Genomic DNA, 15926 nt, shown 5'->3' on the forward strand with positions numbered 1-15926 from the left:
CCATCAATACTATTAACACTCTAGGGGTCCAGCAACACCCTTCATCATAACAATGGTTGTGACACTTTTATCAATGAAATCCTGGCCTGTATCAAAATTCTCTAAAATCCCAGACAAAATCTGCAGTCAATTTCATTTAGAATCCAATGGTTACATGGAAAATCAATCTTTGTCGGATTAAATGGAGCCCATTCAGACAACCAGACAAAACACCCTTATTAAACGCCATTACCCTGATGGATTAGCTATTCATGTTCTGAGAGGCCAGCCACTAATGCATAATAAAAGAAGATGTGACATTTTCCTAGAATGCAAAAGTTACAATTCTTCTTCTATGTGGATGAATAAAACACATGTAGAGCGAACGCAATATAACGCAATATTGCCAACCTTATTCATGCTGTAACATACAACATACAGTAGCTGTTGTTAATTCTGAGGCAGTGGTTTGTACTAAGATATCAGTAGTCAGTGCTAAGATATCAGGAGAAAGTGTTCTGATACAGCCAACATTAGATAAGCCCATCATTGTTCATTCTTTCTTATCACTCAAATCAAGAACTTGCTCACGCTACACACAATAAACCATTGTCCTTAAAAGGAATTGTCACAACCAGGAACAAGTGTTGTTGCCAAATGAGACTGATATTGCATTAGAAAACATTTAGGGAATTGAGTTACAACCCTGTAGCACTAACACAACTCTGAATCACAAGGGATGTAAATGTTCCGGGGGAAAAAAACTAAGAAAAAAAGCATGCTTATCTTTAGAAAGGTTTACGAGCAAAGTGCCATGCTCGTGCATCATTCATAGCCTAGGCCCCAGTGTCTCAAGAGAGCTCATGAAGTTTGCTACAGTGTATGCCATCCTGAGAGATGTTTTCGACAAGGGGGGCGAGTTGAGACTCCAGTGATATTTAGACTTCATGGAAAATAAATTACATGTAGTATTGTCCTGGCTGGGTCAAAGTGATTTGTGCTGTTTACTTCATAAAACACACTACACAGTTTTGTAATGACCCTAGTTTGATACAGTTGACCTGAACTCCCTTGAAATGCCACAGCTATCAACCACAGGTTTAATAATGCAAATAATGCCAAAATAACGTAAATGGGAACATATACTAAGCAGATAACAACTACAGCAGTAGCCTCATCTCTCGGCACACAGCTTTAAACAGTAACCAATTGAGGTCCTGCAGAGGTCAATGTTAAAGGAAAACTCCACCCAAGAACTATCTTTGTTTTTTTGTTTCATTAGTCCATTGTTGATATAGTCCCAACATGTTTTGCGTGTCAACAATCAAGTTTTAAAGATACATAACTTTCAAAATAAAGAAATACAACCGTTATGATGCGGTATGCTAAAAGTATCATACCGGCTGTAAAAACAAATACCAAAGATCGTTTTGGGGTGGAATTGTCCTTTAAGTGAAATCTACTTAGCAGTGTTTATTCATATGAAATATAATATGCAGAATTTCAGACACATTCATGAATTACCATATAATACAAAAATAACAGTCGTTTATATTTAATATTGAGAATTTGTGGCCCATGAGGGAATCAAACAAACTCCCCTGGTGATGCAAGTACAATCCTCTGTCAACTTAACCAATGGAATCAATATATAGTAGAGAAACAAGTCAATAGTGAGACCATTCCCATTTTGGCAACACAAATATGTTCAGTATTTTTAAACCCTATAATACATCAATCCAGACAGGCTTTTCATTGGAGAAACATGCAATAATAATAGGTCTCACCTTCATAAATTGCTTTAAATCCTTGTGCACTCACAGCAAAATCTGTTGTGAACCAAAGGGCCATTATTGACCCTGTGCTCACAATAGGCGATGGCAACATGAAGCCAGATAACCTGCGAAAAGAGAGAAATGTTACATAATAATAATAATAATAATAATAATATATGCCATTTAGCAGACGCTTTTATCCAAAGCGACTTACAGTCATGTGTGCATACATTCTACGTATGGGTGGTCCCGGGGATTGAACCCACTACCCTGGCGTTACAAGCGCCATGCTCTACCAACTGAGCTACAGAAGGACTAACATCTAGTCATTGTTATCAAATATTTAAGTACTTCACATTATTGTTAGTGGCCCCAGTTTTGTACTGTGCTTTTGTCTCAGATTTGAAGTTTTCAGAGAAAGGACGTAAAAGTAAAATGCTTTACACCCAGCAGAAAAGGAAATGACATCAGGCACACAATAACAAGCATGGCAAGGAACAAGAACAGAAGGACCATAGCATTGCTAGACTGCCTCAAGGACCCAGGAACAAAGAACCAGAGTATGCCTTCACTAGGATCTAATGCTAACACATTCTGGTGTCAGAGCACATAGATAAGATAATGTCACATGGACAGAGTGCAGCTCACAGAAACAGTGCAGATGTGACACAGAAATAAACCCTACTGATTTTCCCTGTACGTCTACATCGCTAGTGTCCACATTCAATTATAGATAAAGCTCCCCAAAATGTGTATCGCTGTGTGATGTGCACTCACAACTTTCTATTTCCTAAAGCCAGTTCAGACTGACCAGATTCTACTGCCAAAATGTCAGTCCATTAGGTGTGAATGCTAAACCAGAGTCGGGCAGCATCTTGTTGACCTGTTAATGCACAAGACAATCAGAGCATGAGGCTGCCAAAGATAAGTAAAGTGAATGTTCTGTAGCTAATGTCGATATTTTCTAATGTAGCTAAATTCTAACATTCAAAAAAGTGTTACTGAACAGAGTACCAAACAAATGCATAATATTTACTGGATAATAAAGGCATTATAGTTCATTTGTTACAATAGCGTTTAGGTACAAACACCTAGTAACCAATATTATGAATATTAATATCAATATTTTGCCATTAAACAAGCTAGTTAGCCAAACTAGTTAGCCTATAATATTGTTTCAACTCATCAAGCCAAGAGTTGTAAAGTCTGTAAAAAAACAAAAATGGTAATAAACCACTGATCCATTAGGTCTATCCAATAATAATTTCAAGAAGGAGGCTTTTAATCCTTTCTCAATGACACCATTATTAAAGGCTGATATGAATCATATTAGTCACTGAAATCAAACGCTTACTATAGATATTTCCTACATTCTTAGAAAATAGGATAACAGTTTCTGGTTCCTGTGGAAAGGGTTCTATGTGGAACTCAAAAGGGTTCCACCTGGAACCAAAAAAATGGTTCTACCTGGAACCAAAAACTGTTATCCTATTTTCAAAGAATGTAGGAAATATCTATAATATCTATTAATCTAGGATTAAAAGCCTCCTTCTTGGTTTCTCCTATGGGGAGATAGCACCTATTTTTCTAAGAGTGTCGCCACCAATATCATTCCTATACAGTACTGCTACTGGAGCATGTTCCCAGAATGATGTATGCACTTCTTGTTTGCAGTAGAGTATCTATCTGCCTGGCAGGTCTTTAATCAATCATTCATTTTATGTCCAGTGATTTTCCCACTTACTTTTGTTCAACAAGCCATTTTGTGTTAATTTAATTTCAAACTTGAGCAGCGTGTGAATCTTTCATTCTGTGTTGGTACAGGAGACAACTGCACTGAATAATTTATTTCGCCCCACCCTCCACACACACACCTATTTTTTATCCAGTGGATGAAGTGGCTTGCTTGAGCACAAAAACAAATAACTGCCGCTGTAATGTTTACCACTAATAGTTTGATTCACTTACCTGTGAGAGATATTGTATTTTTCCCACAACTAAAAAAAATGGTATACCCTCAGTGTATTATTACTGTTAGCTTCTGTTAGCTCACCAATAGTTGTCCACACACTGGGTATTACCGAGTAAAATAGATTGTCAGGATATGTCATAATCTCTTAAATGCCACGCAAATTAATATACACTATGCAGTGAGCCACCTATTCTTCATGGGCCTGTCACTAATCTATCTACCTAATCCAGACACAGGTGTCAGCGCAGAAACATGTTTCAAGCATATGCACATGGAGGACAGATGACCAACATGGCCTAAAGAAACAAAGGTGCTAAACTGTTTACACTGAGGATGATTGTGTGGACATTTGAGATGTCCCTGTGAAAACCTCTGCCAATAATATTGGTTTCAGTCAGCTTTCATGCTATTGTATATTAAGGCTATTATTACCTTATCTATGTATAATCCACAGAAGATATCTGTGTATTCTGCCACCAATATATGTATGTCCTTATGTTATATTGACAACACGATAGTAGAAAAGGCCCATGGAGTTGGAGGAAGAATCCTTTAATTCATGGCCAGTTGCTCAGCTGGGCCAAGGGCACTTTAATTAGGTCAGGTGGAAAAGTCCGACAGATCTCAACTCATTAAAAGGAGGAAATCGCCATCGCCCGATCTCGCTGCTTTCTTTTCCTTAACTCCGTTTAATCCAGAAGTTCTGTGCGTCCATGAATCCACCGAATCTGTTCCCTATCATCTGAACTATCTGTTGCGATCGGGAGAGCGGGCCATCATTTATTGCTTATAGTTATTACTCCGGAGCTCGGCTTGGAGCGCACGCTTCAAACCTATTATGTAATGTAAATGGTCAATGATCACGGCCCTACAGATAGATCATCACAGGCCAATTATGCCATCGATATATGGTTAATATGTAATGAAATTACATGTACATATGAAGACAAACTTGAAAGGGTAAAATATGATATGTCATTGTTTGCTGAACTGATCCATTCTGATATCAAACTGATGGAGATTATAGATTGAATAACCGATCACTGATTGAATGATTTGTATTAGTCTTCTCATGATTATGATGAATAGTTACGAGCTTAAATGACTCAAGGATGATTCATTCCTATTGACTTCTTATTGAACTGAATTACCTAATTATGTTAATAATGAATTATTGTTATGATTTGATCTTTGTGATTATGAATTTGATTGGATACATGTTATTCTGTTTCCTTTGTTATGCAGCACAGACTACCCAGTAAATATACCACTTTATGGTTAAAGGAATTCCTGCCTCAGTCTCATCCATTCCTCTGTCACCTGACCCGTGACCACCTGTTCACCTTCACTGTCAGTCATCCTACCTGTCCAGCTACCCACAAAGATTCCACTAATCTTTCAACTATTGCTTAAAATAAAGGGATACAACCCTAAACAGCTTCCACTTCCCGAAACACCATCTTAAATGCACCCTTTGTTCAATGATAATGGGCTCCTTATCCTTGCTTGACATTGAATTATTGTGTGGTTTAACTCTCAGTTCTTCTTGGAAAATCACATGGAAAGTTGTCTAAGAGTCAAAACGTATGAAATAAGTGGTTTCTCCGTCACCTCAAAGACGAGACCCTTGAGTAAATGCAGCTCTTGTTCACAGATGAAAACTCCTGATTAGCAGCTGCACTGACAACAGCTCTGAAAACAGAATTCCTTTTGACACTGCCATGGCCACATCACCATACTTTGGAAGCACACAATTAATTAGACGGTGATTGTTGTTATATTGATAATCCCTGAATAAACACACCGGAACTGAGGACTAGAAGGAAATAATATTCAGGGTATTCTCTTTAGTTTTTCAATCAGTTAAAATGGAGAAGGGGAATAGTGAAAAAAAACAGAGTAATGACAATAGCAAGACTAATGCCAGGGTCTGGTCACAGAGACTGTATTAGTGGTTAGTGTTCAACCGTTACTCAATTTCAAATGGAAGAGTGGCAAGTTGCAAACAATGTGAGGGTTTTCTCAGAATCAACAGACAGTTATGGGTGTGAGGACTTAGATTCATGTTGTCAGCTTTTAGCTCTTGGGGAATAGCTCAAGTACAAAAACCAAGTACAACAAATACATTGCTAACATTCACAAAGGGCTAATTGACCTGTCTGAAAGGAATTCTTAGAGCCTGGTTACTGTACAGCATGGCCAACTAATGTGTATACATACCATTGTTGACCAATACCATTGTTGGATAAATTGTGTTAATAAATACAACCATCTTTATGGCTAGGATTTGAACTTTGGCTTCAATTTCGTGAGTTTGGGACTTTTTGAGTGCCTGAATGTTTGCAGTTTGCAAAGAGATGCCTGATTGGTCTTGAAAAATCATATTGTCAGTAAGTTCCCAGACCAGTCAGAGGCTTTTATTAGAGTCCATAACAGAGCTAGGCTGTGGAGTTGTTCTGATGCTGCTACTCTTTCAAGGGTGTCAGCACAGTGTGCATTAGCTCAGAGAGAACATGGGACTTAGCTCCATTTCCAATGACTCCAAGGTCTTTGGAGTAACTGTAGGCCTATCTGTTTACTGACAGACGATTCATTCACCTTGACTTCTATCCCTCCCTTTTAACGATCATTTCTAAAGTATTTTCAGAAGTATAGCAATAGGTTATTCACAGACGATGGAGCGTCCTTTTTTTTATGAAAACCTTTTTTTTTGTTATAAACCTATACATAACTTTAAAATATTAGGGTTTTTACGTCATCTCTATTGACCACTGTGACAATTCATCTTTAAAGGCAAATTGGTATAGAAGTCCAAAGATCATACATCCTGGCTTTTCTCTATAGGTTCAGATTTTTGAGCTGAATTAAAAAGTAACTAAGTGATCACTTAGTAATAAAGACAATTGTGTCCAATTACTTTCTTAGAACGCCCTCCCTTTTTAATTTGCTTGATCTGGAGCTTAATTGCAATGTACCTCAATGGACTCCAAGCAAAAGAACAACGCTTTGTGTGGAATAAAGGCAGTAAGCTCTGCCTTTATATTCTGAGATGAGGGTTCCTGGAAATGAGAGATGAGTACATAATTTCACTGGTGAACACTGATTGTAAGATTAGGTGAGCTGATCTTTGAATGTCTGCCTTACAAGTCATCAATGGGGCCAGTGTGCACCCATACAAAGCTTCCATCAGTTTAGTTAAGAGAGATCTCATGTTCGTGGTTGGGTGTATGTGCAGATTGATTCAGTGCATGTGCTCATTTGCATGCACAGTTGATTGCGTTACTGTTCGACTATGAATCCAGTCTGGCTAGTGATGAGACTTAGCCTAAGAGCCACGTAACTACAGGGGTATACTACACCACCACAGCCAAAGTAAAAATACACATATCGAGAGAAACAGGGGAAAGGAAGTGTTGATTGTTATTGACAATAGGTCAGTCTGTCACACAACTTGTCCAATGAGACCAACCACTGTACTCGTCTGCTACTGATTCTTATCAAGACGCAATTGTACATTTGGGAAGGAAGTGCTCTTTCACACCGAGAAAGGGTGATTGATTGTTGAAAGATTGTTCAAGTAGCTTACTGTGAGGAACTATAGTTTTAATATATTATCATTCGCAATGGACGTTAAAAAAGTACTTTCCTATATTTCCACGCAGCAGGCCAGGTAGTTATGCATGCTCAGGTGTGCATCTATTTTAATAAATCCATTGAATACACCATCACAAAGAAATCCATTATTAATTTGTTTTAGGCAGGTCCAAATAAAACATACATTTAATTATGTTACTGGTCTGTGCAGCCTACTGTATACGGCTGCGCCATGCACATTAAATCAATAGTTATTTTGTTCATTAAAGAGACAGGACAAATTTTGGCTACCCTGATCACAGTCAACACATGTATTTTATAGTAGGCTAAGAATATAATGAAATATAACTACAATTAACATATAAAAAGTTATATTTTGAAACTGAGCAGGTGTGGTGTCTTACATTGAGAGCATCTTCATCATGATACCAATGGAAAATAATAGCATTATATATTTTCTCGAGTCTCATGCTCATATTTCACAACCTTCTGGAGCTTTTGGAGTTGCCTTTACGCGACAAGATGGTGGGCATCCAATGCATATGGCTCCGGTAAATTTTTCAAATGGCCGGTAAACTAAAATCATGTTGTATGGTGACATATTTTCCTGGAACAATAATGGAATGAGTTACATTTGAATTGAAATGACCATCGATAGACCTTTAACCATAGAAATATTTAATACAATATTCTGCCCATATTTCTATTTTTGAAGGACTTGAACCAACAGATGTTTTAGGGACAGTAGCCTACAGAAGCTACTGTAAAATGCATTTGAGTTTCTTGGAAGAGAAACACCATAATATTGCATAATCAAGTAGATGTGCTAAAAGATGCCCTCTGGTGGTTAAATGAGCTTTAATGGCAAGCTCTGAAAACAAACTGAAGCATACTGCAACAAACCAAAGCATAACGCACGCAATTATGCAGTATGACGCAACTTTTAAATGAGGAACCACTGTGTGTCACTAATGTATTTTAAGTAAATGGTGAAGAGCATTACCATGTCATAGATGTAGGATTGCTTCGTCAATTATCAAGTATCTGAGAAATTGGTTACGCTTAGGCTTTGCCATTCAACTCTTTCAATTCCTCAAATCATTGTTTTAAGTCAATTGGTCTCGACTGTAATACTGTAACTCTGTGGGGGCCTCAGAGAAGTGGGTATAATGTCAAGCATTTTAGTTTCAGTTCTAAGGTAAGGAGAACAGTGCAGTTCCCTCGGCCCTATTCATATTACAACGTTTCACTTCAAGAGTTTTCCGTGAGGGATGCTTCGCCATGGAAAAAATATCCTTGGCTGTCTTAGAAGAGGTTTAGTTTTCTGGCTTTGTCAACCTCTGGACTGAACAATGACAGTCATAGAAAAAGTATACTGTGATTTCATATTGCAGTTTCAAGTTGACTGATGTTTCATTCTCAGTCCTGGGTTATTCTGTTTCTGGGATTATCTTTGTGCCTGGTTTGTGAATAGATATATCTCAGTAGTTGACAATGGGTTCACACCTCAGTCACTGATACAGAGCTGATTCTAGATTATCAACCAGTGTATTGTTTGAGGATATTTATTCTCATTATTTCTGAGATCCATCAGTATTCACTCTATAGTATTCACTCTACAGCATTCACTCTAGTACAATGAAGTCTAAGTCATCTCCTTTTGTGTTCCAATACCCTCAAACTGCAAGGTGTTTGGAAACAACAGAAACAAAACAAGCAATAACTATGTTAGAAACGCTATATATACAAAAGTATATGGACACCCCTTCAAATTAGTGGATTTGGCTATTTTAGCCACACCCGTTGCTGACAGGTGTATAAAATCGAGCACAGAGCCATGCAATCGCTATAGACAAACATTGGCAGTAGAATGGCCTTCCCAAAGAGCTCAGTGAATTTCAACGTGGCACCGTCATAGGATGCCACCTTTCCAACAAGTGAGTTTGTCAAATTTCTGCCCTGCTAGAGCTGCCCTGGTCAACTGTTAGTGCTGTTACTGTGAAGTGGGAATGTCTAGGAGCAACAACAGCTCAGCCGTGAAGTGGTAGGCCACACAATCTCACAGAATGGGACCACCAAGTGCAGAAGCGAGTATCTGTCCTTGGTTGCGACAGTCACTGCCAAGTTCCAAACTGCCTCTGGAAGCAACATCAACACAATAACTATCCATGGTCGAGCAGCCGCACACAAGCCTAAGATCACAATATGCAAAGCCAAGCGTGGGCTAGAGTGGTATAAAGCTCTGGAGCAGTAGAAACATGTTCTCTGGAGTGATGTATCACGCTTCACGATCTGGTAGTCCGACAGACGCATCTGGGTTTGGCAGATACCAGGAGAACGCTACCTGCCTCAATGTATAATGCCAAGGAATAATTGCCTGGGGCTGTTTTTCATGGTTCGGGCTAGGCCCCTTTAGTTCCAGTAACGGGACATCTTAATGTGTAGCATACAATGACATTCTAGACGATTCTATGCTTCCAACTTTGTGGCAACAGTTTGGGGAAGGCCCTTTCCTGTTTCAGCATGACAATGCCCCAGTGCACAAAGCGAGGTCCATACAGAAATGTTTTGTCGAGATCGGTGTGGAAGAACCTGACTGGCATGCACAGAGCCCTGACCTCAACCGCATAGAACACCTTTGGGATGAATTGGAATGCAGACTATGAGCCCAACCTAATTTCTCAATATCAGTGCCCGACCTCACTAATGCACTTGTGGCTGAATGGAAGCAAGGCCCTGCAGCAATGTTCCAACATCTAGTGCAAAGCCTTCCCACAAGAGTGGAGGCTGTTATAGCAGCAACGGGGGGACCAATTCCATATTAATGCCCATGATTTTGGAATGAGATGTTCGACGAGCAGGTGTCCACATACTTTTGGTCATGTAGTGTGTTTTGCCACACCATGGACTCAAGCAACTGTCTTAGAAATACACCCCAATATATATAGTATAGTGAATCATGAAATGGACACCAGCTCTACCATTTGTCATCCTGCAAAAAGGTGAGCACGTTATTGGAGCCCACCAACGGTGTAGTCAAAATATATTGGTATATCCATCACATGGCTCAGCAAGCCTTGGCTCTCCTTGACTCACAGTACAACTGCATCAATCATAGGAGTCAAACACAGACTCTGTTCTGTTACAGAATTCAATTCCATGACAGTGGTACTCTCTGCAACCCCCCCAGCACTTTTGCACAGAATTCAGGTGACTGAACCGTGACTTCTGATCCATACGGATACAAAGGCATACACTACATGGAATCCAAAAGAGTTCTTCAAACGGTTCTCCTATGGGAACAGCCGAAGAACCCTTTTAGGTTCTAGATAGCACCTTTTTTCTAATAGTGTAATAGTGTGCTATCTTGGATGTTTGTTTTTCCCATGATGAGCATGATTGATAGCAAGACCTTTAGCATATAGAAAAGCATAATTAAAATTGTTAAAGTAAAGTGGTGTGAGTTTGTGGCTTATCGACACTCCCAACATGTTCAGCATAGCATACATTAGGGTAGAATAACTAAATATGTTATTAGTGTTTTTATCAAATAATAAGAAACACTAAGCCTATAAGTGACTAAAATACAAAGTCACTACAGGTGACTAAATACAGAGCACTAAAGCAATGCCTGTCTGTCAGCATTGTCTGTTTTTATAATCTAGTGCTCCAAGCAATTTTCACTCAAATCTAAAGTAGGGTAGGAGAATGTTCACATTATGCCACCCCTCACACACTACCTGAAAAATATCTGAAATAGTCTCTGTGGGGATAAAATGCATTCTCTGACAAACCAATAAAAACAATGTCATAAACTGTAGACTATAGTATACTATAGTCGAAATAAATTAGTATTTCTATATTTCTATAATATAGTATTCACTGTAGTGTTTTTGTGGACATGACTGTAGCATACGGTATTTACCCAATACGGTATTTACCCAATCCCGACTGGTCACGTTGTACAGCGTCTGAGTGGCGCAATGCTCTCAGACACTGCATAGCATTGCAAGCTGTGTTGCTATAGATGCTGATTCAATACCTGTGCTGGCCTCGACTGGGAGACCCATGAGATGACTACTGGTTTTTGGTTTCTCTCCCTCTATAATATAAATTACATTTAAGTCATTTAGCAGACGTTCTTATCCAGAGTGACTTACAAATTGGTGCATTCACCTTATGACATCCAGTGGAACAGCCACTTTACAATAGTGCATCTAAATCTTTTAAGGGGGGGGGGGTGAGAAGGATTACTTTATCCTATCCTAGGTATTCCTTAAAGAGGTGGGGAGGTCATTCTATATAACAAACTGGCTTTATTTACAAATTAGTAACAATGTCTCACCCCATGTTCAAGAATGGCCCTTTTCACACTCATTTTATGTTTTTTTAATACAGAATCATCTCCAAAATATTGGAAAATATCCTTTCAAACACACACTTTGTACAGAGCCATTATGGCTATTAGCAGGTAGCTGGACAATAGACTTGCCTAGAAGGAGGGTAGGGGGAGAATTATATCGTCAAATGTATTTCTAAGTTTGGTTGGCTGTATCACAACCTGATTGGTTGCAATTTAAGTTTAATCCACCAGAAAAGACAAAGCAAATAATACCGCAAAAATGATTATTATGTATCACATCCGACCGTGATTGTGAGTCCCATAGGGCGGTGCACAATTGGCCCAGCGTTTCTCTCCCTCTAACAGAAATAAATGTTTAGGCCTTTACAAATATTATTTAGGTCTTTATTCAGATTACAATCTCTCCCTTTCATTAAAAAAAAAACTAAATTACCTCCAAAATATCATTATACTGTATATGATCAAGTTGATGGCACAGTCATATAGCCGACACCTACATAAAGCTGAGTGACTCCCTCATTCATGGCTTTGGATTAAAATAAATAAGTACCAACATTCTTTTTGATAGTCTTTGATAGACCTGGACAACATGTACATTATCATAATAATTATGGGCTATTAGCAGGACAATATATATTTACCAACACCTCTATGTATTTTGATAATTTGTGGATGGGGGCTCCGAAGTGGATGGGGGCTCCAGCAGTGCAAACAGATGCAGGTTCGATACCCGTGCCGGCCACCACCGGGAGACCCATGAGGCGGCTTTCGGTTTTAGTTTAGAATCTTCTATACGTAATTATTTGCGGAGAGTCACGCCATATGTTTTGATAGACTGTAGGCCTACCGTAGGTGACATGAGTCTCACTAGTGTTGAGTAATGTGCTGTTAAAAGTGGTGTAGGTCTTATTAATTGAAAGAGCATATTGAAGTTAGAAGCAGTAGGATTTGAAGCAATATCCTACAACTATTTTAGCACTGTTTCACGCTGCTCTGAGACAAGCATGGGGACTGGTCTTGATAAATCAATTTGATTTTTATTTTCACTCTCTGTTTGGGTATTGGTTCGACAACAATTATAGAAATGTAGAAATGTTATGCTCTTAGTGACCCCACAACACAGGGATTCTTAGCTAAGTAGCCAAGTACTGTGGCCTACTCCCGACAGTCAAGTTGTACAGCGCCATATTATTATTTTTTTCTTGAAATAGAAACACCATAATATTAATCAGGCTAATTGAGTAAAATGTCAGTCCCATATATACACACTATGTTCCTACAAAAAAGGTTTTAAATTCTCTAGTACAGCCACTATTGAAGGCTATCAAATACTTCTCAAAGATGCCCTCTGGTGGTCAAACGACCATTAACTAGCGTTAATGGTATCAGTGGTCACACTTAAATAACATGTCATAGAATTCTGCGGCACCAGGCAAGCTGCGTCAGTACTCTGCAACTTTTAAGGGACGAACTACTGTAGTATACTGTAGTATTTACTGGAGTGTTTTTGCTGATATGACATCAGTATTTTGTAGTAACACCTGCCAACTGGAGTGAACTAAATTGGCACACCTACCAGTCTACGCCAGTTACTGTTAGGGATCATGCAAATTTTCGCAGCTTTTTGTTCAAAATCGCGCAACATTTCAAAGTCCTGCTACTCATGCCAGGAATATAGTATATGCAACTGATAAGTATGATATCCAAGATGGCGTAGCAGTCGGACGTGTGTTTTGTCTTGTCCCGTCCTGTCTGGTGTAAATATAGTGTAAATATAGTTTTCCTCGTTTTTTTTTCGGTATATATTTCGTACATATTTTAATCTCACTTTCCAACTAGAGCTGAATATACTCTCCTGCAACCCGCATCACCCAATGTGGTACGGATCTGCTTTTTCTATACTTTACTTTAGAACCGGAACACCCATCAGAAGCTAGCCAGCTAACTAGCTACTAGCTAGTACTCAGTTAGCCACTGCTAGCGGTCTTCAAAGCTAACTAGGACACCAGCACGACATCAACCCAGAGCATATCAGACTGCTTTTTCTCTACCACATCTCCGGATTCCTACCGCAAGCTCTGAACCTTTACACCGGATCATCGCAACTAGCTAGCTGCAATCCGAGTGGCTACTCCTGGCTAACGTCTCTGTCCCAAAGCAAGCACCAGTTAGCCTTGAGCTAGCCTCGAGCTAAGCCCATCTCCCGACTAGCCGAAGAGGTCCAACAATACCCCTTTTGCCAATTGGCCTGGACCCTTTACTGCCGACACGGAGCCCCGCCGATCCTTCACGACTGGTCCGCCGACATAATCGTCCGAGGTGGTTTCAACAGGCTTTTTCGTTGCAACATCGCCAAAGATCCATCTGCTGGCCAAGGCCCGCAAGCTTTCTGAACCGCTGTGTCTCCAGCTCACCTAGCGTACTAGAGCACCTGTAGCATACTCCTGGGCTACAATTACCCGGGCCCACGACCGGTCTGTCGATGTCACCGCATGAAGAGGAATAAACAGACTCACCCCATCGCGACGTCCCCCAAAGGTTAACTCTCTAACTCTCTAGCCATCTCCCTGCTTGCTAATTCGGCCTGCTAACGGCTAGCTTGTCTAGCCCGGGCCTACGAACTGTTAGCTTGTTAGCACAGGCCTGCTAACCATCTGAATCACCGCATCCCAAACACTCTGAACCCATTTACTTTCTATCTCTTTTTGATTTTTATTTTGTTTATACCTTCCGGAAACCTGCCTCACCCACTGTGATACGGAATCGCTATGACTTTTAATTTTAATTTTATTTTTATGACACACTCAAGAACCTCCAGACGCTAACCAGCTAACAAGCTACAAGCTATTTAGTCATTTAGTCAGTTTTTTAAAAACCTGGATAACACTCGCCAGCCCAGCTTCCCTGCCCATCCACCGCTGCCCCCTGGACACTGATCTCTTGGCTACATAGCTGACGCACGCTGGACTGTCCATTAATCACGGTACTCCATTCTGCTTGTTTGTTTATCTGTCGGCCCAGTTGCCTAGTCAACGCCATTTTACCTGCTGTTTGTTGTGCTAGCTGATTAGCCTCGCCTACTGTTTTTAGCTAGCTTTCCCAATTCAACACCTGTGATTACTGTATGCCTCGCTGTATGTCTCTCTCAAATGTCAATATGCCTTGTATACTGTTGTTCAGGTTAGTTATCATTGTTTTAGTTCACAATGGAGCCCCTAGATCCACTCTGCATACCCCTGTTACCTCCTTTGTCCCACCTCCCACACATGCGGTGACCTCACCCATTACAACCAGCATGTCCAGAGATACAACCTCTCTCATCATCACCCAGTGCCTGGGCTTACCTCCGCTGTACCCGCACCCCACCATACCCCTGTCTGCGCATTATGCCCTGAATATATTTTACCATGCCCAGAAACCTGCTCCTCTTATCCTCTGCCCCCAACGCTCTAGGCGACCAGTTTTGATAGCCTTTAGCCGCACCCTCATACTACTCCTTCTCTGTTCCGCGGGTGATGTGGAGGTAAACCCAGGCCCTGCATGTCCCCAGGTACCCTCATTTGTTGACTTCTGTGATCGAAAAAGCCTTGGTTTTATGCATGTCAACATCAGAAGCCTCCTCCCTAAGTTTGTTTTACTCACTGCTTTAGCACACTCTGCTAACCCTGATGTCCTTGCCGTGTCTGAATCCTGGCTCAGGAAGGCCACCAAAAATTCAGAGATTTCCATACCCAACTATAACATCTTCCGTCAAGATAGAACTGCCAAAGGGGGCGGAGTCGCAGTCTACTGCAGAGATAGCCTGCAAAGTAATGTCATACTTTCCAGGTCCATACCCAAACAGTTTGAACTACTAATTTTGAAAATTACTCTCTCCAGAAACAAGTCTCTCACTGTTGCCGCCTGCTACCGACCACCCTCAGCTCCCAGCTGTGCCCTGGACACCATTTGTGAATTGATCGCCCCCCATCTAGCTTCAGAGTTTGTTCTGTTAGGTGACCTAAACTGGGATATGCTTAACACCCCGGCAGTCCTACAATCTAAGCTAGATGCCCTCAATCTCACTCAAATCATCAAGGAACCCACCAGGTACAACCCTAACTCTGTAAACAAGGGCACCCTCATAGACGTCATCCTGACTAACTGGCCCTCCAAATATACCTCCGCTGTCTTCAACCAGGATCTCAGCGATCACTGCCTCATTACCTGTATCCGCCACGGAGCCGCAGTCAAACGACCACCC

General features: G+C 40.4%; 1 protein-coding gene across 1 annotated transcript in view; it reads right to left on the reverse strand.

The window, feature by feature from the left end:
- LOC118398274 (CUB and sushi domain-containing protein 1-like) overlaps positions 1 to 15926 on the reverse strand; it is a 490495-nt gene that overhangs the window by 272069 nt on the left and 202500 nt on the right. Inside the window, 1 exon segment of the mRNA XM_035793460.2 lies at positions 1767 to 1879. Coding sequence (XP_035649353.1) covers positions 1767 to 1879 — 113 coding nt within the window.

This window comes from Oncorhynchus keta, chromosome 2, assembly GCF_023373465.1.
Source record: "Oncorhynchus keta strain PuntledgeMale-10-30-2019 chromosome 2, Oket_V2, whole genome shotgun sequence".
NCBI classification, from domain to species: Eukaryota; Metazoa; Chordata; class Actinopteri; order Salmoniformes; family Salmonidae; genus Oncorhynchus; species Oncorhynchus keta.